The 27,448-nt window shown below is 36.6% G+C and overlaps 1 protein-coding gene across 50 annotated transcripts in view; it reads right to left on the minus strand.

The window, feature by feature from the left end:
• RIMS2 (regulating synaptic membrane exocytosis 2) overlaps window positions 1-27,448 on the minus strand; it is a 724,815-nt gene that overhangs the window by 11,878 nt on the left and 685,489 nt on the right. The window contains exon 1 of one of the 50 annotated variants that reach the window (XM_035276378.3): window positions 18,516-18,954. The exons of the other annotated variants lie outside the window; for them this stretch is intronic. Within the exon in view, the coding sequence (XP_035132269.1) occupies window positions 18,516-18,657 (142 nt within the window). The 5' untranslated portion in view covers window positions 18,658-18,954. Of the gene's footprint in view, window positions 1-18,515; window positions 18,955-27,448 lie in introns of those variants that run through there. 50 annotated transcript variants of the gene reach the window in all.

The following is a 27,448-nucleotide window of genomic DNA, read 5'->3' on the forward strand; positions in this document are numbered from 1 at the left end:
AAACTGCACATATATGTTTTTAAAAATGAGGGAGAATGTTAAGGAGAAATGAAAGAATGGGGATTCAGAGTGCATCCTGGTATTCATGAAGTTAATATTTATGATTTCATTTGAGTGGGCCTCAAATAACTACATCAAAAAGTAGGCTGGGTGCAATGGCTCACAATTGTAATCCCAGCACTTTGGGAGGCTGAGGCCCGGAGTTTGAGATCAGCCTGACCAACATGGTGAAACCCTGTCTCCAATAAAAATACAAAAATTATCTGGGCATAGTGGCACATACCTGCAATCCCATCTACTTAAGAGGCTGAGGCAGGAGAATCACTTGAACTCAGGAAGGAGAGGTTGCAGTGAGCTGGAATTGCACCACTGCACTCCAGCCTGGGTGACAGAGTAAGACTCTGTCTCAAAAAACAAAACAAAAAAAAACACCCCAAACAAGAAATAATGCAATTTTGAACAAGCATGTCTCTCCACGTAGCTTTAATGTTAGTTTCCTGTAAACAGTGCCCTTGTGAAAAAATTGCCATCAAGTGAGACATACAACTTCAGTGAAATTTGAGCATGTGGAATGAGGATATATACAAGAAACATGACTTAGAAAGGAAATGAGATTCTTAAAGATCTCAGAACACAGCCTCTGCAATGTCAAAGATCTACAGTTTTTAATATAAGGTCTGACTCTATCACAGTTAAAGCCACTTGAAAATCTGCCATTACAGGGTCATGAGAATCAGCACCATTTGTCAGAGAATGAACCAATGAGCATGTAATTCTTTTGTTTACAGACCACTTCTTAGCTGTATCCCCTTCATAACAATGCTAAAAATCCCAAGTTTACAGATATAGCATCTAAGGACCCCAGAAGATTACATAATTTCCTGAAACCACATAGTAAGTGACAGAACCAGCATTTGTAGACAGTTTCCAGACTCCAAATTTTCTGCTATAAAGTACTTCATTGTCAGAATAGAACTAAATGGGGAGCTTGTGCAGCTGTCTATGGAGATTATACTATGCTAATGCTGTAACTGCATATGGAAGGCCCTATTAGAAGCAGCTTTTGGGGTAGAAAAAGCAGAGCACAGTCAGGTCCTGGTGTCAAACTCCATCTCTTTTAGTTTCCACTCTACAATTTACAAGGTGAATGACACTGAGCAATTTACATACCCTCTCTGTGACTCAGTGTCCTCAAACTGGAAAGACAACAACGATAATAATGGCTACCTCATTAGGACTGAGGTAGGAATTTTTGTATTAAGGAAAACAATGCATCTAAAGCACTTAATATAGTGCCTGATACATAGAAAATGCATCATATGTATTCTAGGCCCGACTCTACCACTAATCTGCTGTCTTCTCTGAGTTATATCCCCTCTCTGAGTCTCCGGCTCCTCATTTATGAAAAAGGGAGGGGGAGGAAGGCAGATGATTTCTGATGTTTTTGAATTCTAATGTCCAGGAGTTTGTGTATTAATGCATAACCAAGACCATGATTAACAGCATACCCTGAGGAGATATGCTACTCACTATCATCTGACAGAATCAAATAAATCCAACTAATATATTGAACATTTATAGTAGCTCTTTGATACATGTCTTTTTCAATGTTCCTTATCAAATACATTTATAGGCTTATTTTAAAAGTAATTTATTTTTCAACACCACAAACTCTTTAGTTACATTCACAATAAAACTAATTTAACTTGAATGTCATTCATTACCATGAATCACACTTAATGTTTCAAATGATTTGTTATGTTATTCAACCTAAAAACTGAATCTATCTATATAACAGTGAAGATTTATATAAAGTAAACGTGGCAGGAAGAATTCTAAGATGATGCCCATGATTATGTTACTTTACTTTACATGGTAAAAGGGATTTTACAGATGCAATTAAGGTTACTAATCAGTTGACCTAAAGATAGGGAGATTATCTGAATGGGCCTAACTGAACCACACTAGCCCTTTTAAAGCAGAGTGCTTTCTCTGGCTGGTTCCTGAAGAGGAAATCAGAGAGATGTGGATCACTAGAAAATTCAATGTACCTCTGTATGCTGGAAGATGGAAGGGGCCACATGGAAAAGATGAGAGAGCAGCCTCTAGCTGCTGAGAGTGCTGCCTGGCTGACAGTCAGCAAGACAATGAGGGCTTCGGGCCTACACCTTTAAGGAATTCTGTCCACCACCTAAATGACCTTAAAAGCTCATTTTCTCCCCCAGAACCTCCAGGCAAGAACTCAGCCCAGGCAACCTCTTCATTTCAGCCCTCTGATGCTCTAGAGAGAAAACCCAGCTAACCATGCCAGATTTGTGACCTACAGAACTGTGAATTATTAACTGGGTGGTGTTTTCAGCTGTTAAATTTGTGATAATTGTTACACTGTAATATAAAACTAACAAGGTAAGTTCTGAATCCCTTGTAAATAAGTTTTTTAAATGAGGAGGCTTATTAAAATATCCTATTGTGATTTAGGGATAGACTACCAAAACTGTAAAAACTTAGCCATTATTTTAAAAAGTGTACATTTTCAAAAAGCATATACATACATACACATAAATATACACATGCATAGATAAACATATATGTATAATGTGTGTGCGTGCGTGTGTGTGTGTGTGTATTGAGACATTAAAAAACACTCAGGTAAGGCCCAGATGGTGTTGTTGCTGAGCCCTTAAACCACTCATTTTGGTATTAGGTATTTTAAGCCAAAGTACATTTGGAGAAGATGCCTGCAGGTAAAAAACTGAGATCATGAACTGTAAAACATCACAGGCAGAAAGCAGAACACAGGAGGTGTCCTTGTTATTCTGCTCTGCTTAGTCTGATGACTCATTTACTTGGCACCCTCAGTAAAGCCATTTGATTAAACAAAAGACCAAAGGGTCAGTTTCCCCTAATAATAAGTGGAAACCAGAAAACCTTTTGAGTGACTTGACAACAAAAACTAAAAGGTCCTCTCTGCTACTGACTTGGAAACTATTCTAAGTCCCACCCAAGGCCAGGCTTACAATGCATTGTCAAACTTAATGTCATGGTGACCTCCTTTCAAATCTTGGATTCACATAACTCATTCCTGCTTGCTCCCACCTGCAAGGTCTCAGCTACTGCAGGTGGATTACTTTGGATTCAGGGTTTTCTCAATGTCAATATGCAAAATGATTTATGGAAACAGGATGAAGAATAGTTGGCAGATTATGAAAACTGACTTTACAGTTTAGTTTAGACCACAATTTATATGCTTTAACAAGTTGCTATTTTTGCATTTTATTCAAAATTACCATTTCTCAGAGTGAGTATAATTTAGAAAACCATTTGCCTTACATTTAAAGAATATTAAAAATGCATTACAAGGAGAATTTCTAAAATTATTGAATCACAGATTTTAGGAAGCAATCTTGGGTGTTCAGTATATCTGTGTAGTTTATGCACTTCCTTACTGCAGCAATGAGAAAGTTGAGGTCCTGAGTAGCTAGTTTGTCTTTGGTAGAAGACTTTTTCATCTTTAAGAATTATTAACAACGATAAATTTTTACTCTCTTCCACCTTGCTTCTTTAATGCCTAAAATTTAAATATAACAATTGTTGTCTCCAGCACCTTCATCAATCTCTGTGGTAGACTCTGTGGAACATGACTTCCCTCCCATCAGCAGATTTTCTTAAAATTTTACTTTTAAGTTCTTGGATACAGGTGCAGAACGTGCAGGTTTGTTACATAGGGATACATGTGCCATGGTGGTTTTCTGCACCTATCAACTCATCATCTAGGTTTTAAGCCCTGTATGCATTAGGTATTTGTCCTAATGCTCTCCCTCTCCTTACCCCCACCCACTGACAGGCCCCAATGTGTGATGTTCCCCTTCCTGTGTCCATGTGTTCTTATTGTTCAATTCCCACTTATGAGTGAGAACATGTGGTATTTGGTCTTCTGTTCCTGTGTTAGTTTGCTGAGAATGATGGCTTCCAGCTTCATCCATGTCCCTGAAAAGGACATGAACTCATTCTTTTTTATGGCTGCGTAGTATTCCATGGTGCATATGTACCACATTGTCTTTATCCAGTGTCACTGATGGGTATTTGAATTGGTTCCAAGTCTTTGCTATTGTAAATAGTGCCATTAGCAGATTTTATAACTTCTGTCCCATTTTATATCAAGACATGAAAGATGTTGATTTATTTATCTGTTTGGCCCTGTAAGACCTCAATATGGGGACACCATCAAGGATTATTATAACTGCGTGTAAAAGCTCATACCCTTAAGTTTCTCAGGTCTTGCTACTATCATAAATATAATTCAAATCTCTAAAAGTCTAAAAAAAAAGACAAATAGCCAACAATTTTGTTTGGGCTAATCCAGGCTCTGCATTTACAATTAAAATAAAATTGAAATTAAAAACTAACAATTGACACTCAAAATTGTTTCAGAGTTTAACATGAATGCATTCATTCCAAAAGCTTTGTCACAACTATTTCATGTTATAAAAGTTATATAGCTAAGAGCGACAGAATGGTGAGCTTCAAGCAGGGGTCACAATTATGGGATTATGGTAGACATTAGGGCTATTCATGTATATTCACCTTCCCACCTCTAAAGTTAGGTGTGGTCATGTGACTTGCTTTTCCAATGAACTGTGAGCAAAACTAACCCATGTAACTTTCAGGTAGAAGATTCAGCAGCTGATATGTCTCACTAGTTTTCCTTCCATCAGCCTGAGTATAGTCATATATATGACTCTTAATGGACATGTAGCAGGAGTGAGACATAATTTTTTTGTGTTAAATTATTAATACTTTTAATTGTTTGTTATTACAACCTAACCTATTCTGACAGATACCCATACATAGACAGTATTCCATTTTCTTGCAAATAAGGTCTTAATTGGTCTGTTTTTGTTTTTAATATAATTTTAAAATTAGCAATTTTAAATACAGCTTTGTTAAAAACTCTGAATTTGATATTCTATTTTATAACTGTTTTCATGGCTTTTGTTTTATACTATATTTAAAGAAATTTTAATCACTGTTCTTAAAATTCAGATTCACAGTTAAAACAGTAAAATAATTTTACATAAATATTTGATTTTAGAATAGTTTCGGATTTACAGGAAAATTGCCAAAGATAGTACAGACTGCCAGTTTCTCTCTATGGAAAAGATATATTTTCCCTTATACTTACTAAGCAATATCTGGAGTAATACTTTGGTACCATGTGAATATTCTGTTCTCCAAAAATTAGCCAATAATTTTAATATCCAGTGCTGACTCTTGACTGAATCAATTATTACACTGGGACTGTGAATTTTAATTGAATTTTTTGAACCATAATCAAACTTATTTAATTCACTTAAAATGTGTATTAATCCTGTCCTTTTACATTATGTTATACAGTCTGTATTAATATAGTATTAATAACTTATTTTCTTACATACAGCATTTTCACATATGACGTGACATTTTCTACACCCAATTTTCCCTATTATCAACATTTTACATGGTATGGTAAATTTGCGACAATTAATGAACTAATATTGATATATGACTATTGACTAAAGTCTATACTTTATTCTGATTTCCTTAGTTTTTACCTAAAGTGCTTTTTTCTGATCCAGGATACCACATTACATTTAGTCATCATGTCTCCTCACACTCTTCTTGGAAAGAAACTTTTTATTTCTCTAATTCCTGATCTTCTTTTACATTTGTAACTACTTTTCATCTGACCTTTGTATATAAAATTAACATGCAGTATGACTTATAATAGTATTCACATACCCATTAATAGAACCACTTATTTTCACTAAAAAAAAACATAAGTCGAAAATATTTGTCTATAAAAAGTAGAAAATGTCACGTCATATGTGAAAATGCTGTATGTAAGAAAATAAGTTATTAATACTATATTAATACAGACTGTATGACATAATGTAAAAGGACAGGATTAATACACATTTTAAGTGAATTAAATAAGTTTGATTACGGTTCAAAAAATTCAATTAAAATTCACAGTCCCAGTGTAATAATTGATTCAGTCAAGAGTCAGCACTGGATATTAAAATTATTGGATAATTTTTGGAGAACAGAATATTCACATGGTACCAAAGTATTACTCCAGATATTGCTTAGTAAGTATAAAGGGAAAAATATATCTTTTCCATAGAGAGAAACTGGCAGTCACCTCTTAATCAAGTGATGAAATGTAGCATGCCCAGGAGTAAGAAATCTTGACAATATGTGTCTATCGATGGACTATATAAAGTTACATCACTTAATGACATTTAACCTCAATGTAATCACATCTCTAGTCTAACCTCCAGTTTACCAGAAATACAGGGACTGGAGAAAATAATAAAAAATATCTAGGATGTTGGACATTGTACAGACAGTTTTGTTTGGATTCTTCAAAAGTCAATACCATGAAAAACAAAAGGGAAAGTACTGTTTTATATTAAGCATAACAACCAAATGCAATGAATGAACTTTGACTGAATCCTGCATTAAGGAGAAAAACAATAAAAAGTTATAAGAAACAGTTTTTTGGGGGATAACTGAACTGAAGAAAATTAGATACAGAATGAATATGAGATAATAAAAGGTTTTTTGGGTTAATTTTATGTTTACATATATATTTAATTTGAGATGTATGCTAAAAGTACTTAATTATTTATCATGATGTCTTCAACTTATCTTATGCTCAAATGTTCAGCAAAAATACATACCATGTGTATGTGGTGTATGTTGTGAATCCATATGTGTGTATCCATGTGTGTTTATGAGTGAAAAGAGAGAAAGAGAAGATAAAGTCAGTGGGATCTATCAAGGTATGTAGTGGATTCTCATTGTATCATTCCTTTTTGTATATTTGAAATATTTCAAAATAAAAGCCAGGAAAAAAACTCAACTACTCAATTCAGAACAAAGGAAGGAAAGAGCTATTGTTTCATGACTTGCAACTATGTGGGGCTACTTTGGATGTAAAGTCTACCTATCTCTAGTCCTCATAAGAAGATTGCATGGCAGTGATGATTACTACCATTTTGCATATGAGGAAAGTGACCAATTCACACAGTTGACTAATGATATAGATGAGATTTGAACTCAAATTTTGGCAGTGTCAAAACCGATCCTTGTTTCTCAAAGCATGCTGACTTGCATCTTCACTTAGTATTTTGAACACAAATTTATAATTCCAGCATAATCAGTGACTTGAAACCTCATCTCAGGTTCTCCTTCCATGTCCAAACAAACTTAAAATACATTGTTTTGTGGATAGTGTTGAGACTCAGATCATTCTTCTCTTTTTTTTTTTGGTTCTCTCATGAAAAATGGGGAAAGGTCACTTTCCTTGCTAAATTCCAACTTCGAGAACATGATGGTAACAGTATTTTTAATAAAAATGGAAACAACTGTGCTAGAAACTGTTACTTCCTACAATATACATATGCATTTCAATCTCTCAGCATGTCACTTTGGACCAACCCATATCAAAAATTGGAGATTTCATCAAATGATACCACAGCTGTCAATAGGACTGAATACATCGTGAAAAACTGCAGATTTGCCAACATGTGGATTTGAAAAGGATCTTGACCTCTTGTGTGTTTTAATCCTCATCTGCAAAAGAGAGGGATCAAGCCAGAGGACTGACAGGCACATTTACCATTATGGCATCTTGTAATTGTGAATACTGACTTTTAATGAGAAATAAAACCCTATGAAGAAATAAAGCTTATGATTCTTCTGCAGTAAGATATATTTTTTTCCATAAAAGTAACGCATATCATTTTGGTATTCTTAACACATTTAAATATAAGAAGTTGTTATTGCTATTCTTTTGGCATTTGGCATTTTTTGGTACCTTCTTGTTCTTCTTGTCTGAGGTTGCTACTACTACTGCACTAAGGGGGATTGAGTAAAAGCCAATTAGAAAATAATCCTTCCTGATCCACAGTTGAACTACTTAGATAGCGCTGCATATCCACTACCCTAGTCCTTGGCTTTTTTTTTTCAACTTTCAGATCTGTACTTGATCATGCATCAGTCTACTGATACCTGTGCCTGTTTCTCTCTCAAGAATGGATGTGAAATATAGCCAACCTCTTCATAACTCTGAAGTTAGATATTTTGAGACAGTATTTTATAATCAAATGAACATGCCATTTTAGAACCAGATAATATGAGTTCAAGTTCCTATTTAACTATTTGCAAATTTTGGGCAGGTAACTTATTTTTCTGTAGGTCAGAGTTCTTTTGTGCAAACCTGGAATCATAATTACCTTATGCCATAGCATAAACAACATGTAGTGGTGTTTGATAAATAGGGTTGAAAAAGGATCAGATCCTATATTCTGCATAAAAGAGTTTTGGAAACTGAATGACGTATAAAATTATCATAAATCTGCAGAAAAAAACTATGTATAAATAACAGGCCCTGCCATGTAAGGGGAGAGAGCCTACTGGCCAAACTGAATTAAGGGGTTGCCTTCCTGCCCAAATCCTTTTTTCCAGATGGTATCAAGGTTGTTGCCATTAAGCTGAAAGCAAGGGAAGTGAGTAGGGCACCGGAATCTTTAGACTGAAAATTTGTATCTAATGAAGGATTTAGCTGAAGAGACTCACACTTGAAACTGATTTGAAGCAAACAGAATGTAACCCTACTGAATTTCTGCACTACTGATAAAATTACTACTTTACCTTATAAAATTCTGTTGAGCCCATAAGACAACAACTGAGTTTCCAAATCTAGTGTATTAGAAAGAAGCAGGCTATGACAGCTATGGAGCCACCTCTTCAATACAAACCTTCATGGCCATAGAGAATAAACAACAAAGAAACCTCTCCCTGAAAACAGAACCGGGGTTGCCAGATGAGTAAACCAAGAAACATACTCTACCGTCAATCTCTGCCATTCCTACTGAGTGGGATTTGATCATTCCTATAGATGATTGATTGTTTTGTGTTTCCTATTCTGTCTTTTCTAAATGGGAATTTTTCTTTCAGTTATTCTGTGGCTATCATGCATTTAAATTAGATTTTTTTAAGAGGCAGATAACTTGTCTTTAGGCTTATGGGTCACCATAACATGAAAAGCCACATTTAGATATGAGAGAAATACACATTGCTCAAAAGTTCCTAGATTTCAACCAGCATGTCATAAATGAATATGATTTTAAGATTGTTCTTCTGCGGAGGTATTTGTCACACTCTAAAGGAAAAAATAGGAGAGTGCATGGATATTTCAGTGGTCAAATCTGCAGAAAAAGTTAAAATTGAGAACGCCATATTCTTACCTTAGATTTTTTTCTATAGATTTCCCCCCATTCTTGTCTGCTTATGTTCAATGAACAAAGAGGAAAATAACAATACGACAAATTCTTATTTAAAAAATTAAAAATAGCAAATCATATTGAGCTTAGTTTTTTAAAAACCACTGATAATTATTTTATATTACAAAGTTGACATTTGTTAATATTTTTGGCTTACCAGCATTTGAATCTTCCTTCTATGTTTGAAAAACAGCCCATCCTTCAACTGTATAAGTTAAAATAGTCAGGGTCACTTTCCAGCCTGCTCCGCAATTAGGGCATAAGCACATGGTTGAGGCACTAGTTTTCCAAACTCTGAATCTGAAGTTACTAAAGCAAAGAATCAGGGATACCATAGGCCTTCATTCTAATGAGGGTGGTGGCCAGAACATATTTTTCTGAAGTGATCCTGTAGCATCATGCAGTGAGTCACATGAGTCCTGACAATGATGCAAAGCTGTGATGTCTGTGCCAAGAAGCAGTGGAAGTTGAACAGGATGAACCTGCAGTATGGTTTTTGGTATCACTCCTAAACTATAGCCCAGAATCTCCAGCCTTTCTAGAGAGTCTATGATCTATCCCGTATCTCTTAGCAAATACCTTTCTTTTCTGCCTAAATTGTCAGAATTGATTTCTGTTGATTGCAACTGGGCACCTGAAAGGAAACATGTTTCATATGCATGTTTTTGTAATGTATGATAGAAAAATATGCTGCTAGTTTATATTAAGTATATACAGCTTCTAAGTGTAGCCCAAAGAATGCATAACAATCAAGTATTCTTGTACCTGCAAGAATGCAAACAATCACTTAATCATATAGTCCCTTTCAGCTCTACTAGCTTCTTTCCATTCCGTGATAAGAACATAGAAACCGACCAGGTACTTGTTCATTTATTCATCCGCTACCTATTTGTTAAATACTCCCTAGATGTAAGGTACTGTGAGAGATAACAAATATGTAACCCATGGTCACATAATTCCCAACTATATGATTTTTAAATTTAGTAAGTAAGATAGTACACAAATAATGACAGTGCAAGGCAATACGCACTAAGGGCTTTATGAGTGGTAGTAAGTTTCTAGAGCTGCATTGTCTGGTAGAACTTACTGTGAATGGAAATGTTCTATAATTCTGCACTGCCTGATAAGGTGATCACTAGACATATATCACTAGATATAAGGTAATCACCACTGAACAAAGGTGGCTAGTGGGACTGAGGAATAAAAATTTAAATTTATTTAAATTTAAATAGTCATATATGGCTAATACCTCATGTATTAGATAGCACACATTTAGATGCTCAGAAAAAGGGAAAACATTTTGAAATGGGATTGTAAGGGAATAGTAAGCATAATACTAGTTCACAACATTGATCCAAGATAGATATTATTATGTACACTTTGCATAAAAATGAGGAAACTAAAGCTGAAATTATCCTCTTAGTCCATACAATTATGAAGAGGTGGAGCCAATATTTTCAATTCAGCTACACAGCTTTTCCTCTGCCTACAGAAGCTCTTATGGCTTCTGAAGACTTCATATAGTAGATGGGATATGAGCTGGGCCTTGAAGGACAAGTAGACAGGATACATATACAGTTGCAAAGGAAGAATAGAAAGCAAGGCATGAACAAAACTTTGGAGACAAAGAGCAAGAAGCCTCAGTTTTATAGAATTACTAGCCTTGGGAGGTGGGGATGCTAAACCACAAAAAAAACCAAATCCTTCATATTGTTAAAGAATTTGAATGTCAGGCTAAAGGCTTCATTCAGTAGGAGATGAAAATCTACTCACGTTTTTGAACGATGGGTAGTGTTAAGATGAAGATGATGTTTAAGAGAACTGGTATAGGGTCAGTGACATTGGGTTGGAGTAGAGAGGTCCAAAAGGGGGAGAGAGCAGTTTGGGAGGTTATCGGATCACTTCAAAGGTGAGCTAATGTGTCCCAAACTATCAAGGTGACAACAAGAATGGGAAAGAAGAAAGACAACTGAGAAAAGTTGGGAATGAAGCATATCCTTGGTAGAAGTTGCGAAATGTTAGTCTTAAATGTCAGGCCACATTTGGCCAATAAATATGTTTTGTTTGGCCCAAATAATGTTTGAAAGTTTTTATTCATGTGCCAACATTTTAAAATTGAAACGTTTTAAGTAAACAATCAGATTTATAGGTTTTCTTCAGGAAAATATAAAGAGTAAGTAAATTTTCCAACCTTGGACTGACATTCCATTTGGCATCAATTAGCTAGAATGGTCGACTCATCTTACTTTTATAGATAGGTAAGCTTTCCCCAGCATTTTGAGTCCCTGTCTTTTCCCTTTTGTTTTATTCCTGTCCTACTTCGCTGATGCATGTTACTTTCCTGGCCTGTGATTTACAGGAATAATAAGGGAACAACCGATAATTTTATTTTATTTTTCTTTTTTTGAGACAGAATCTCACTTTGTCGCCCAGGCTGGAGTGCAGCGGTGAAATCTTGGCTCACTGCAACCTCTGCCTCCCAGGTTCAAGCTATTCTCACTCCTCAGCCTCTTGAGTACCTGGGATGACAGGCATGCACCACCACACCCAGTTAATTTTTGTATTTTTAGTAGAGACAGGGTTTCACCATGTTGCCCAGGCTGGTCGCAAACTCCTGACCTCTGGTGATCCACCTGGCTCAGTCTCCCAAAGTGTTGGTATTACAGGTGTGAGCCACCATGCCCGGCTGATAATTTTATATTTAAGTAGCTAAAATAAAATTTCCTTTCCTTTTGGTCTAATTTAAACAAAATCTAAATTTTAAAAAATGATTCTTCAACTCCTTTGTTCTTGATGATCCAGACAAAAGCAGACACCTTTGGTGATGTCTACAAAGCTCACAATAACCTCTTCTCTTCTTAGTTGCCCACAGAAATGCATTTTTGGTGACTAAGTTTATGTATGTGGCCTTGCCTTCTGGCTGTATTGGATTGGACCAAATTGGATAAGTGAAAACTCTTCTTTGGGAATTTGGGAGTGGGACTGAGAAAGACAGAAACATGCATTGTGGGTGGAACTGTGACAGGTGAACTTGGGTGCCACTGGCTGCCATTTTCCACAGGCCACATGGTCTAGGTAATAGAGCAAGGGAGAGGGCTAGCTGCTGAGAAAGGGAAAAACAGCCATGCAAAGAATCATGGCAAGAAATCAATGGCAAGAAATGGGAAAGGAATGCTCATAGATTCGCAACAGCCTTCTGGCTTCCAGTTTAGGTCCATGTGAGGCCTGGTGGGAATTCTGCTCATGGGTTTGGTAAATTATCTTTGCATAAGGCATGATTTACACTAAAATAAATACCCTGTTTTCACTTTTAGGTGAAAAGAAATAAAGAGTGATACTTCCAAACTAGAATGATATTATAATTTTTGTGTTAATTTGTTTTGTACTTGTTCAAATAATATTATATATACATAGCATTAGGTAAATCTCCCTCCTATCCAATCAGAAAACATTACAATATGAGAGAGAACAAATATACAGAATAACCTTGTCTGATCCATAAATGGGGGCCTACTTAATAACAAAACAGAACATTTACATTAAAACATAGTCCTTGGAAGAAATGGGATGTTATTATTATAACTTTCTATTGGGTTTCCTTCATAAGTCACTATATATAAGATGTCTCCACAGAGAAACTTGTTTCCATTACTGGTTTTGAATTGAGTGAACCTGCTAAAGGACAGAAGCAAACTGGGGTTTAATTTTACTTTTATATTAAAGGGTTTTTTTTTCTTTGTAGAACTTAAGTCTGTTAAAGTTTTAAATTACTTTAAAGATACTATTTGAACATATGGTGGGGAAAGATTCTAAATCTTATATTAAAAAGGTAATATTTGATAAGCATTGAGTAGAACTCTTACTCAATTGACTTTTCTTAATTCCAAAATCTTTTGCTTCATGTTGTCTGTGATAATGTAAATCTAATATAAAAATATTGTGCTATTATTAAAAATGGCATGAACTCATTTATGGAATGATTTATTAGACATAATCACAATCTAGAAAAAAATAATATTTCCTGTAAAAAGATCCATAGTAACCTATAACTGTCTATCCAAGTCCTGCTTCCAAGGCTGGCTTCATGAAGATGTGCGAAAGGTATGATCATTGCATTTAAAAAAGTCTCTATCATATGTTATATTTTTAAACAGAATAAATATAATGGATGGATGACAGTCAGTTATACTGATGTTTAGTGTGAAAAGAACGGTAGAACTATATGCTGTTAATTATTAATAGACACTGAATACCACTGTGCCAGGTATGCTGTTTGTGCTTTAAGAGGATTACATTTAAATGTATGAAGACTTTTTTTATTCTAATGCAGTAAGGGCAAAGTTCTAAACTATTTTAATCAAATGGGACTGATTATTAAGAATGAAGTATATTATTTACTATACACAAATATTAGAACAAGATATGTCTCTTTATACTCTTCTTGCTGGGTGAATAACCTCTTAAAGAGCGATGCAGAGTTAAATAGGTCTTTTTATTCCAGTCTATTTAGTCAATTTTATTTTAATTCCTTATAGCTTCACTATCACATGCAAAGACTCTTTCCTCACTTTTCTGGTTATTTTAAAGCTGTTCTTGTTTCTTTGATGGTTTTCCTATAATTTATTTTTAAGCTAGTGACATGTAAAGTAAGTTTGATGAGTTAATGAGTTCAGTTTTACAGTATTAAGTTGATAGGATCTCTTCCGTATGATTGCCAAACTATATTTTAACCAAAGGTGGCAGACCATAAAATCAGGCAGGCCAAATTCATCACATATGGACATAATCGAACAAGAATCACTAACCCAGAGCCACGTGTAACATTAAGATAGGTTCTGAGAAACCAGATTCCCCAGGTATTAAAAAATGTGCCATTTTTCTACATTACAGGGCCATAATCATTTGACCTTGGATCTACAGGTGAGAAGTTGTGGGGTTTCTTCTCTTGTTAGGAATGGTAACATTTCCTTGAAATAGTTCCTTCTTTCTTATAATTGTCTCTAATGTTTGAAAACTCTACACATAGTAATATCCTACGTAGGGAGGTGGACTCAGTGTTGAGGCCAAGTAGTTTATATAGTGAAAATAATTCTTATCTCAAAGGGTTCAATGATAAGTAAGCATAATTTATAACATGTAAGGTACTATTAGTACTTTCACTTAAAAAAAAAACAACAGGCGGGTGGATCACGAGGTCAAAAGATCGAGACCATCCTGGTCAACATGGTGAAACCCCGTCTCTACTAAAAAATACAAAAAATTAGCTGGGTGTTGTGGCACGCGCCTGTAATCCCAGCTACTCGGGAGGCTGAGGCAGGAGAATTGCCTGAACCCAGGAGGCGGAGGTTGCGGTGAGCCGAGATTGCACCATTGCACTCCAGCCTGCGTAACAAGAGTGAAACTCCGTCTCAAAAAAAAAAAAAAAACAAAAAAACAAAAAAAGCAACAACCAGAGAGATTAGGAGAACAGTTATCTGGAATATACCCAGAGAAAAGGATGAAAAAAAAACAAACCCACAAAGACCTTCAGCAATCTTTATTTTGTTTATGGGAATGTGCCTTTCATCCTCACTGAAGTCAGCTTCATTGAGATTTATGATCTGTAGACAAGTTGCTTAGCTTCCCTTAGTTTTACTTTTCACATGTGTGAAATGAGGAAAAAAGTAACATCCTTGAAGAATTATCATGAAATTAAACCAATGTGGCACATATAAAGTGCACAATAAATGGTAACTTTCTTTCTTTTTTTTTTTTTTTTTTTTCAGGCATAGTCTTGCTCTGTCACCAGGCTAGAGTGCAGTGGCATGATCTCGGCTCACTGCAGCTTCTGCCTCTCAGGTTCAAGCCTCTGCCTCAGCCTCCCGAGTAGCTGGGGCTACAGGTGTGCACCACCACACCCAGCTAATTTTTTATATTTTAATAGAGACAGAGTTTCACCATGTTGGCCAGGATGGTCTCAATCTCCTGACCTTGTGATCTATCTGCCTTGGCCTCCCAAAGTGCTGGGGTTACAGGCATGAGCCACTGTGCCCAGCCAATAAGTGGTAACTTTTATTATTGTACTTGGTCTTCAAGACCATAGCATATTAAGAGGAAATGTCATATAACAATGAAGAAGCAACACATAGAGTAGTTAGATTAGAAATTTCAAAGACTGATTTTGGCTTTATATCTTAACTCTATCACTTACTAGTTGTGGGCTGCAGGAAAATTCTTCTCTAAGGTGTGTGGGAGGCTGCTGATATCGGCTTGGTTCATGAAAAATTAAGGGTTATCATTGACTCCTGAATCAATGTTCAACCCTCACTTTCTGAGGGCACCCTTCTCTAACTCCTAAATTAGGCTTTCTTATAATCTCTTGTTGCTCTCTGTACTTTACCTTCCTGACACCTGTCACAGTTATAATTACCTAATTATTTCTATTAATGTCTTTATCGCCATTAGGCTGTAAGTTCTAAGAGGGAAGGGAGCATATCTACCTAATTCAGAGACTCATTGCTTCTAACCTATCAAATATCCTCAATAAATATTTCTGAATGAATGAATGAATGAGTGGATGAATGAAAAGAATATGATCTCTCTGTAGACTTCTCAGCACTTTTTGTTTAGAATGGAATGCCAAGATATGCTGTACAAGAAGAAAATGTAAATATGAAACTCAAAGGGTACATTTGAAATTATTTTGCTATTGCACTCTTTCTGAAAAGACAATTTAGAAAAAAGACTAGCTTTAAAATCAGACTGGCCTACTGAACTGATTGGTTAATTTAATCAAACCACACTGGTTAGTAGATCAGTGATCTTTAGAAAAGTTGCTCTTAACCAGTGTGAAAATCATATGGTGAGATGGATTTACTTTCTTTACAAATGAGAATGAGTCTCACAGTTATGATAATAGTAACATAATCCTAGTATGTTATCCACATGACCTTCATGAATCCTGTGTGGGTGTCTCAAAAGAAAAAAAAAAAAAAAAAGAAAACAGAAGCACTGCTTTAGGCCAATGATTTCTAACTTTTACAATCCTGCAGAATATGTTAAAATATCTTCAAAAATCCCAGGACTTTCAAAGGTGTTAAGAGAATTGCAAAATCAAAGAAGAAAGTTAAGATTTCTTCTTGTGGCTGTACAAATGACTGTAAGCCAATGGAAAAACTTCTAATTTATGGACAGTGTCTCCTCTCTAGTTATGAGCAGAGAACTGGATGGTTAACTTTAAAAACGCTGCTTCCCATATAAAACATTTTGTCTTGGCAATTTAAGAAGCCATACTATGGAACAGAAATCGGTTCCAATTTCCATGTGTATATGTAGGAATTTCCTTTGGGATTAGTCTGTGTGAGCCATGGTTAAGCAAACGTACTTTAAATTTTGAAATAATTTCACATTTACATACGTGTTTCTTGTCTCAAAAAGGTTTTGAAATGATACTTTGTAAACCCAATAATCCTTGTTATAATTTAAAGGAAAAGGATGATACCTTATCTGAAGCAAACTCAAGACTACAGACTTGGTGCAAAAATAAAAATTTGGGAAATGAATCCATAATAACCTATGTTTTATTTAAATATGTATTTTCAGGCACAAGTGTTTAAATTCTAGCCTCATCACTTACTAGGTATGTGAATGTGGCCAAATATAAGAAAATAATAATCTAGTATAGCTTGGAAGCTGAATGAATAGATTGTGTTGCTGACTGCCTGGGTTCAAACGCTGGCTCTATTACCTACCATCTTGGTGACCCTGGACGAATTTCTGAACCTTTCCCTGTCTCAGTCTTCTCATCTGGGAAATGAGGATAATAAAAGTACTGCTTCATAAGGTGGTTGTGGACCTAAAAGAATACACATCAAGTCCTTAGAACAGTGCCCGACTGATAATAAGTACTAAAAGTTTTAGCTACAATTGCGATTATTCATTTACTCAATTTAATTTACTCATTTCTTGACTTGTTTATATTTTCTAGGATTTTAAATAATTATAGAAAGCAAGTGAAATGCAAATGTACAAACAAAAACAGAAAAGGACTAGTATGAAAATTTAGTCATGTTTGTATAGGGAAGTACCCTACTGTTAAATCTGTATTGATTTATATCCAACCGATATTGTAACAATAAGTTAGAAGAAATTTAGACAGCTCCAGCTAATAAATTAGTCTGAAGACAACTTTGCAGACATATTGCCAATCCTCCATCTTCTACTTTCCCCCTACCCTTATCAGGGAAAATAGCAGAAAAAAATTATTTCAATTCGTTTTTAGAGTAGGCAATTTCTTTTAAATCAGGGCTTACTACAGATGTCCTAATAAGAGGTCACTAATTGTCATGGGACAGAAGCAAAACCAACCCTGTGTTTTACAATAATAGAGTTAACATCATGATAACTAACCTACTCTGGATATACATCTAAAAATGAACACAGTTTGCCACTAGTGTATCAGTAAATTAATAAATATTTCAAATGTTGGGACACTACTTACTATTTACCAGTCATTTCTCATTTTTATTTATAAATTGTATTTCAGTGTCAGTTGTTAAATCTTATTGGAAAGTTCTTCATGAAGAAAATACATGTTCTCTTATTCAAAACTTTATGGACTCCAACTGGTGAAAAGTTTAAAACAGCGAGTCCTCCTCGTGTTTTCCATTAGCTCAATGACAATGGCATTGCTGAAACACCAGAGATTGTGCCTTGAGCACAAACTCACATTCGGTGCCATCAACCCTCCACCTGTCTGTCCACTGTGAACCCCCTTCCCCTCATCCGGATCTTGGGGTTTTCATAGGCTGAAATTCCTGTTTCAAAGTTTTGCTGCTGCATTCCCGTTGAGTTTTCGAGTATTTCTGTCCTCCAGGCCAAATGCTAACAACCAGACTGCGAAGAGTAAACAAAAACAGAGCGAGGTGCACCCAAGAGGCGCCGCTTTGCCTCCCACCAGTCTACATTCTCATACAACTTCACTAGCAGAGCCTTTGCCCAAGTCGGCGCCTGTGGAGCTCGCCAAATAACCAAGAAACAACTTCTCAGCTCAGCTGACGCGCTCTGGGGCTCTCCCCCCGGCACAGTCCCGGACAGCGGAGGAGCTGGGACCCTGGTACGCGGAGTTCCCTCTGCCCCTGCCAACCCTTCAGCCAACGACTTTCTAAACAGATGGAGACACCAACTACGGGGGAAGGGGTGTCTCACCTCCTTCTTCCTCCTCCAGGGAGTTCATGCAGGGAAAGTAGCCGGCTAGAGCCTCGAAGGAGGCGGAGAGGCTGCTCCGGCTCTGGGAACGCTGCATGGAGCGTCCCGCAGCGCCGGCACCCCCCAAGCCCTGCCGGCCCATCTTGGACGAGGACCCGCTTTTCCCGCGGTACAAGATACGCGGCGTCTTGGCGGCTAGGGCGCGGCGACCGCAGCGGTTCCGGGACCAGCGGGCCAGGAGCGAGGTTGTTGGCGCGGGACCCTGAGGCTCTGGCCGCTGCCTCCCTGACCCGGCCCGGAGGAGACGTGGCTCTCTTGACCGCCGGGACCTCCACGTTATTGGAGAGGGGTCAAGAGGAGGAGATGGAGGCGGTGGCGGGCAGAGCGGCTGCTGGCTGTGAACGTCGGAGGTCTCGCCCGGGAGGGAGCCGAGAATCCTGGAGGATGGAGCTGCTGGAGTCTCGCTGCCCTCCCCGCGCAGGGAGATGCCGCTGATGCTGCGGTACCCGCCAATCAGCGACCGGAGGGGGAGGTGGCGGCGCGGCTGCAGCTCGGCGGGCTGGGGGCTCTGGGCGCGCGCCTCAGGTCCCGGGCAGCTGCTCCAAGTAGCTCCCGCTGCTTCCTCCTCCCTCCTCGTGGTTAAGGCCAGGAGTGGTGACTAATTAAATGCAGCGAGTTGGGCATCATCTCAGATGAGTAACAGAACAGGTAAATTTTTGGTAGTCACTTTCCCTTTCCTCAGGTTCACATTTTTTTTTTTTAACGCTCCTCAAGCAAAGGCAAAAAAGATTGAAATTTTCTTCAAGTCATGACACAAAGCCTCCTCAATTTTTACCAACTTCCACGAAAATCTACAATTAAAGCTTTCTCTTTTACTCTTTGTTAAAAAGATAAAAAGTGAACTAAAGAAATCGAAAACTGATGAACACCAACACTGAAAAGCATAATGATGTCTATCTACTTCAATTTTAGGAATTTTTACTGTCTTCTTTCTCTAAATTAAATCATCTACCCAGTGTGGCTAAGAATGACAACACTGTAAGACTTAACATCTAAGCAAAAGGTAACATACTCCTAACATAAATTTGGAAACAACACAAACATACTAGAGCAAAGTAGTTTATAAGCAGCATTACATGATGCATTGTGCAAACTGCACATCTCTCTCCGGGAGCCTAAAGCAACTTTAACTCTTTTTTTTTCCCCAGGAGTCAGATGACTGTCCTACTTTTTGTAACCTGAGGCAAGTCATCCCACCTCTGTTTCCCAACCTAGGGAGGTGGGAAGGCAGGGTACTAAGCAGTCCTAACCCTGTCAAACATGATCGCTGGGCACGTGTAACGGGATTTCAATGTAAAATGTAAATTATACAATCTAAAATGGTTCATTTATTCAATAAATACTTCCTAGATAGTATTTCTGTACAAGTTAGTTGCTTGATATGTTGAAAGATTCAAATACCCATTCAGTTAATATTCATTGAGCTCCTAGTACATGCCAGGTACGAAGGTAGAGGTTTATATGACGTAGCAGTGACCAAAGCAGCTAAAAAATCCCTGCTCTCATGGAGTTTACATTTTAGTTGCATGGGAGAGACACAACAACTCAGTAAATTATATAGTGCTAAAAAGGAGATGAATGCAAATACAAAAAATAAACTTAAGGGGTATGGGATACTCTGCAATTCAAAAAGAGTTGTCAGGGTGGCTCTCACCAACAATACAACATTTCAACAGAGCTTTGAAGAACCTGAGGTAGTGGCTGATCAGATATTCCAGGAAGAGAGTAAGTTTGAGGCAGAGAACCTCTAGTGCAAAGGCCCTGAGGTGTGATGTCCTGGTGTGACCACGGAACAGCAAAGAGGCCAGGGCAGTTGGAATAAGTGGGAAGGAATGAAGGACAGAGAGATGAGAGTCAGAGAAAGACACAGGTTATGCAGAGCCTTCTAGGTATGGAAAGGACTTGTCCACTGCACATCACAATTTAGAAGGTATGAACAATGCATACAAGTAATACTCCTTTTAAACCCACTTAAAATTAGGAAACTTTCAGTGTAAATAAGAGTTCCATGTAAGAAAAAGTAACAACTTTGGTTGTTTCGACTTGGGTTCATCCAGATTTATTGCTTTTGCTTTTCGGATAGACTTGGCCTTTCTCATTAATGTTCCTACACTCTCTGATAGTCCTATTTCCTTTTCCTTATTTATCTTCCTCAAATATCAGCATTTCAAAATGACGTTGATAAAACCAGAGAATTCTAGGAGTACTTTTTCAAACCCTATTACTTTTATTTAGAGACTAGAACTTTCATTAAATGAGATTTCCATTATAAGAATAAACAGAATCATAGAATTTTAGAAACTGCATGGATTTTACTAAAAGTCATCTAATTTTTTTTGGACTGTGGGTTAAATGTGAGTCATGAAAATAATTAATAACTTTTGATTAAGGTTTTTAAAAATAAAATGCAGTATCAGAGTTCAGCCCATATGGTTAGTGCATCAATTGCATTATTGTTTTATGAATATGTATGTTTATATGTGTGTGCACATGTATGTATTGAACTATAATGTAAAATGTGTTTCTCACTTTTGAAAAAGTTTGAAAAACATAAATCTAATGTAATAAAATACTTTAAGAGAAAATTTAGATTAAAGGGTAAAAAATATAGAAATATATTTATATTTAAGAGGAAACAGCTGTTACCATACAAATCTAAATATAATTGGAGAAATGGGGAAGTTTACCAGATTATCCTAATGATTAAATTACTTGGTTAGAAAAATTTGAGTGTTTTTGATTAGACATCCCTAACTTTAGATCAGGAGGAAAGTATCAAGGAAGAAGGATTGAGCAGAGAATCTTAAAGAAATAAATTGGCAAGCTGAGCTTGGTGGCTCATGCCTGCAATCCCAGCACTTTAGGAAGCTGAGGTGGGAGAATCAGTTGAGCTTAGGAATTTGAGATTAGCCTGGGCAACATAGTGGGACCTCATCTCTAGAAAAAATTAAAAATAAAAAATCAGCCAGGCATGGTGGTACACACCTGTAGTCCCAGCTACTCAAGAGGCTGAGGCATGATGAAGGCATATGCCTGTGAGGTTGAGGCCGTAGTGAGCAGTGATGGTCCCACTGTACAGGCCTTGGTGACAGAGTGGGACTGTGTCTCATAAGTAAAATAAAATAAAAAATTGACTGCGGATGCATGAAAACTTTCATTTTTGGCATGCAGGGACATCACAATGATGGCTGAAAGTCATTTTGGAAAAAGATTTCTTGGGTTTCTGCTAGAGACTGCATGGGGATAGGGAGTCTGAGAACAGAATCGGTGGATATGCCTGAGTTGCCTGGGCCCTGCCCTGTCTGTGTTAATAACCTGGTTTCATGACCAAGAAAAAGTTAGTCTGGACTAGTCTAGATGTGTCTACTTCTACATGACCACCGCTTCTCTCTTGCAGTTTCAGAACAAAGTTGTCCTGGGAAGCTTTTTGATATTTTTTTCCTAGGATCTTACAGATACAGATGAGTGATAGAAGAATGGCACAAGGTGGAGTAGAAAGAATGAAAGAGAAGGAAGAAAATAATGTTATTTAGGGGAAGAAAGCTTTAAGGACAAAGTGTTGGCACAGAGGTACCAGAGAGACAGACCCATAATACTGGCCAGAAACTTCTAGTCTTGAATAACTTGTGGAATATACTTAAGTAATTGAGAAAATTTAGAATTCTACTTCTGAAAATATTTTTATGTTCAATTGTTTTCCTATGTATAACATTATTGAAATAATATTTCTAGCTTAAATGTTTTAATAGGTTGATTTATTATTCCTTAGTTCCATTCTAAGTACTGTAACCCCCTATGGAATTTAAAAATTTACATAAAAATAAATTACTGAAAAGGGATTGAAAATGTCCTTCTTCCACATCAGAATATACAAATAGTATATGTAGTTTCGGATGTAGTTCTCAAGTAATGGGCCACTACATAGTTTTGTTACATAAAACTAAGTATAATTCCAGAATCATTATTATCCAGTATTTCAAATTATTTAGAACTTTCTCATTAATTCAAAGACAGAGAAAAAGTAAGTCACAAATATACACAATAAATAGTCATCTAAAAGTAAAATATGGCCTTGAAAAAACATGGCACTATTAAACATAAAAATCACCTTTTTGTAAAACATATTATAGTAATTATGCCACTTAATTCTTATATCAATCCTGACAGAATGTCATAATTATCCCTTCTTTATAGCTAAGTCAATAAAGACTCAACAATACTAGATTACTTGCTTAACTAGAAAGCTGAAGAGCAAGACTCAAACTCAGATTTCCTGATTTCAGGTTCAGTACCCTGTACATCATATCACAGATCTCTTATACTGCATAAACTTATATAAAACTAGATTGTAAATTTGATTTTAACTGTACAGTAGTTTGTCCAACACAAATATCGACAGTACATTTATAAAACCATAGTGATTATTCTAACTATATACCAATGTTAAATCCATATTGTTTTTAAAAATAAAAACATTAATATTAAATAACCACATGTGTATTTAAGTCCTGTCAATTCTAACAGGGCTAGAAAGTTATGTGTCATTTATGTATCACTTTTTGTAATTGTTTTTAAAAAAAATCACCAAAATTTTTAATTATGTGAAATAGTTTATTTCCAAAATAGAGGTTTGGTTACTTAAGTAAATACTAAAAAACGTTGCTACATGAAGTAGCTCTATCGTGTCTAGATCATGGGTTAGTTCTATCAGGAACATGGTTACACCTGCAGCAGCCTTCCCCTTTTTTATGCTACAAGTGATGTAAGCCAGGGATCTCCAACCTACCCCAGGCTACACAGTAGGAGGTGAGCAGTGGAAGGTGAGTGAGCAAAGCTTCATCTGTATTTACAGCTGCTCCTCACTGCTCACATTACCACATGAGTTCTGCCTCACAGGCAGAACCTTATTTTAAACGGCACATGTGAGGGATCTAGGTTGCGCACTCCTCATGAGAATCTAATGCCTGATGATCTGTCACTGTCTCCCATCACCCCCAGATTGGGATTGTCTAGTTACAGAAAAACAAGCTGCGGGCTCCCACTGATTCTACATTATGGTGAGTTGTAAAATTATTTCATTATATATAACAATGTAATAATAATAGAAATAAAGTGCATAGTACATGTGATGCCCTTGAATCATCCTGAAACCTCCCCTGCTCCTGGTCTGTGGAAAATTGTCTTCCACAAAACTGTTTCCTGTTGCCAAAAATGTTGGGGACCACAGACGTAGCTAATGATGAGGAGAATGCAAACTGCTGGCTAAAACCAAGGGAAGGGAAGAGAAAGTAAGTCCCTCTGGGAAGTAATGGGAAAAAAAGCAGTAAGGCCCAGAGGTGGGTATGCTAAAAGAAAATAGAAAAACAAATGGCTACTTCCATTACTATCTAAGTGTTTTCCAGTCAACTCAGAAAAGGCTAGTTGCTGGGAGAGACAGGAATTTCTCAGGAAAAGTTATAAATCATGCGGCAGACTGAACTCACCTCTTTCCTTTTGATATGTACTTGTTCTTGGTAATAGCAGGATTTATCAGTTGTGAAGACTGATACGACATTAGTTTTCACAACTGACATCAATTACCCATGACTTAATCCCTTGCATACAAGTGTCTTTATGCTAAATAGGAATATTTGTGGATATATTTTGGTTTGGTTTATTTAAAACCAACTCTCAGAATCCTAAATTATTTTACTTTATTTTTATTTTTTGCTGTAATATAGTATCTTTGCATTTAAGTTATGAGAGATAAATCCACGAAGTTGATATTTTTAAACTGATTTCAAATTGATAAAGGTATTTAACAGTCTTGGGATGTTACCTTTGACATGAATGTGAAATCCAAAATATATAATCTTTTCTTCCATCCCCAGTTTTACATCAATATTTGTTCAAATAAATTTTAAGCTTTTGTGATTTCCATTTTCAAAAGTGTTTTTTTGTTTTTACTCAGTAGTTTTCAAGAGTGAAAAGCAGATGTTATACTTCAGCAGGTGGTCAACTAAAAGCTTTCATAAAAGTTAATGAGGTCAAAAAACATTTATAAGCTGGATGTGTCAGCTCAGGCCTGTAGTCCCAGGACTTTGGGAGGCTGAGGTGTGTGGACTGCCTGAGCTCAGGAGCTCAAGACCAGTCTGGGCAACATGGTGAAACCCTTTCTCTACAAAAAATACAAAAATTAGCCAGGCGTGGCAGTGCATGGCTATGGTTCCAGCTACTTGGGGGGCTGAGGTGGGAGAATCGCTTAGGCTCGAGAAGTCAAGGTTGCAGTGAGCCATGTTCATGCCACTGCACTCCAGCTTGGTTAACAAAGCAAGACCCTGTTTCAAAAAAAAAAAAGAGGTATTTCTAGTATGAAAAGAAAGATTAAATGATTAGTATTTTCATTATTTCTGCAGTGAGATTTATGATAATATATCTATGGACGTAAGGAAATAAATTCATTGACTAGGCTAAAAACTAATGGTCAAGATTTGACTCAGGAATTAAGGGGAAAAAACTCTGCAGATCAAAATCATGAGTTATAAAAGCAGAGTAGCTACATCATGGAAGGGAAGAACAAATATCTAGACTCTAATATTGATTATGGCCCTTTATAATGATGATGATAATAGGTAATTTTATGTTCTTCATATGTATTACTTCATTTAATTTTCACAAACACTATATAAGGCCATTAATCTCATTATTCGCATTTCACAGACAAGAAAATTGATGCATATCTTTTTTTGCTTTTTTAAATTTGAGACGGAGTCTTGCTCTATCGTACAGGTTGGAGTCCAAAGGTGCAATCTTGGCTCACTGCAACCTCCACCTCCTGGGTTCAAGTGATTATCTTGCCTCCGCCTACCAAGTTACTGGGATTACAGACATCTGCCACCATGCCCAGCTAATTTTTGTATTTTCTTTTTTTTTTTTTTTAGTAGAGATGGCGTTTCACCGTGTTGGTCAGGCTGGTCTCAAACTTCTCACCTCAGGTGATCCGCCCATCTCAGCCTCCCAAAGTGCTGGGATTACAAGCGTGAGCCACCGCGCCCAGCCCTGATGCATATATCTTCAATAAATATTTGCTGAGTGCCTGTCACATGCCAGGCACTATTCTAGTCACTGGGGACAGAGCAGTGAACAAATATGGACAGAATCCTCCACTACCTTCATGAAACTCACACTCTAGTGGAATAGGAAGTGGAAAAAAGCCTAGTGAAAACAGGTCTGGCTTTTTCCATTTATATCCCACTTACTATAAGCCAGGCCTTTTTCTCAGCAACTTTACTTATCAGCACATACACTCATGTAATACATACAGAATTCTATGAGAGAGATACTAGTGGTAGTATACTCATTATATACAAGAGGAAACCAAGGCGCATTGAGGCTGTCTTTGGCTCAAGGTTACACAGCTTATTAAGAAATGAGATCAGGACTAAGCCCATGAAGCTTCAGGCACAGTGTTATAAGAAACTTTATCCAATGTCACAAGTAGCAAACCCAAGATTTGAATGCAGGCTTTATGACTCCATAATCCATAATCTTTCATTGCTAAGTGACACAGCTGAAGAGAATCTGCTGAGATCAACAATTAGACAAGGAAACTACTAGTAAAAACTGTTTTTAGACACAAGGTCTCACCATGCTGCCCAGGCTGGTCTCAAACTCCTGGCCTCAAGTGATCCTCCTGCCTTAGCCTCCTAAAGTGCTGGAATTACAACAAGGAACTTTTAACATGATTTGTTCTGTTTTATTATATGGCATATTTATGTAAATCTTTATTTAGCTATCACCAGGAATCTCAAACTCTCACTGAATATCTTCAGTTAAGAATCAGTGTATGGATATATCAGCCGGAATCACATGAACAACTCAGCATCCAGAGAAGATACGAAATATATATTCATGGGATTTGCAATCTTGCTATTTGTCCACCCATGAAAGTATATTTCCAAAAATGAAATATAAATCATAAACCAAACATTTTGAAGGACGTTTGGTAGGCAGAAAATAGGAACAAAGAGAATTGGAAATAGAAGTTTCTCTACCCTGCCTATGATAACTATTATATATGCCGATTTTTGATCTTTGAAAATGGGCGAGAGTTTGGGCTTCTCAGAGGTCTTCTCTTTTTCCCACTCTCTCTAGGGCAGTGGTAGTGGCAAGGATGGTTTCCAAGTCTAAGAAACTCCTGGCTTATGCATTCTGTTCTACTACTCTAAGCAATGCTCCAGCTTTGTGATAAATTCACACAAAGTTCTCATGGCAATGTTAGAAGAATATACTCAAACACTTGAGAAAATAAGAAACATGTTTTTTGACTATTATAATTTCCTTGAAATTCCAGGTGAACACCACCTAGCAACTTCTCATATCATGATGAGATGAACAGCACTTTGAAATTTTGTGGGTGTAAGCATTCTACACAAATATATGGTAAGATGTAATAATTTTATCTAAGTTTCAGATGCCAATGCCAATAACTTCATGCAATACTTGTAAAAAGTGTGTGTATTTACACTTTTCCTTATTCATTTACTATTCATTTACTCCTTATACCGCAGTGTAACTAGACCAATATTAGGTATGAATGGAAAAATAAAACATTCCCTTTACCACAGTTAAAGTCTAGTTCCTACTTCTTCCTGTTCCATTTTTCATTACTAGCTAAGCTTCACATATTCATTGCAACATTTATGGCAATAAAGACTTCTTTTGATTACCACTTTGTTCAACTAAGTCACATATTACTTGGATATAAATGGTTCTAATGTCCTTATACTACTTGATATTATGCTGACATAAAAACAGAAAATTTGCCATTTTTCACAGATGTTTTCGCTTAACTTTCCAGTTGAGTTTTGAAATTGCAGACACCTTATTTTTAT

Source organism: Callithrix jacchus, chromosome 16 (assembly GCF_049354715.1).
Source record: "Callithrix jacchus isolate 240 chromosome 16, calJac240_pri, whole genome shotgun sequence".
Classification (NCBI taxonomy): Eukaryota; Metazoa; Chordata; class Mammalia; order Primates; family Cebidae; genus Callithrix; species Callithrix jacchus.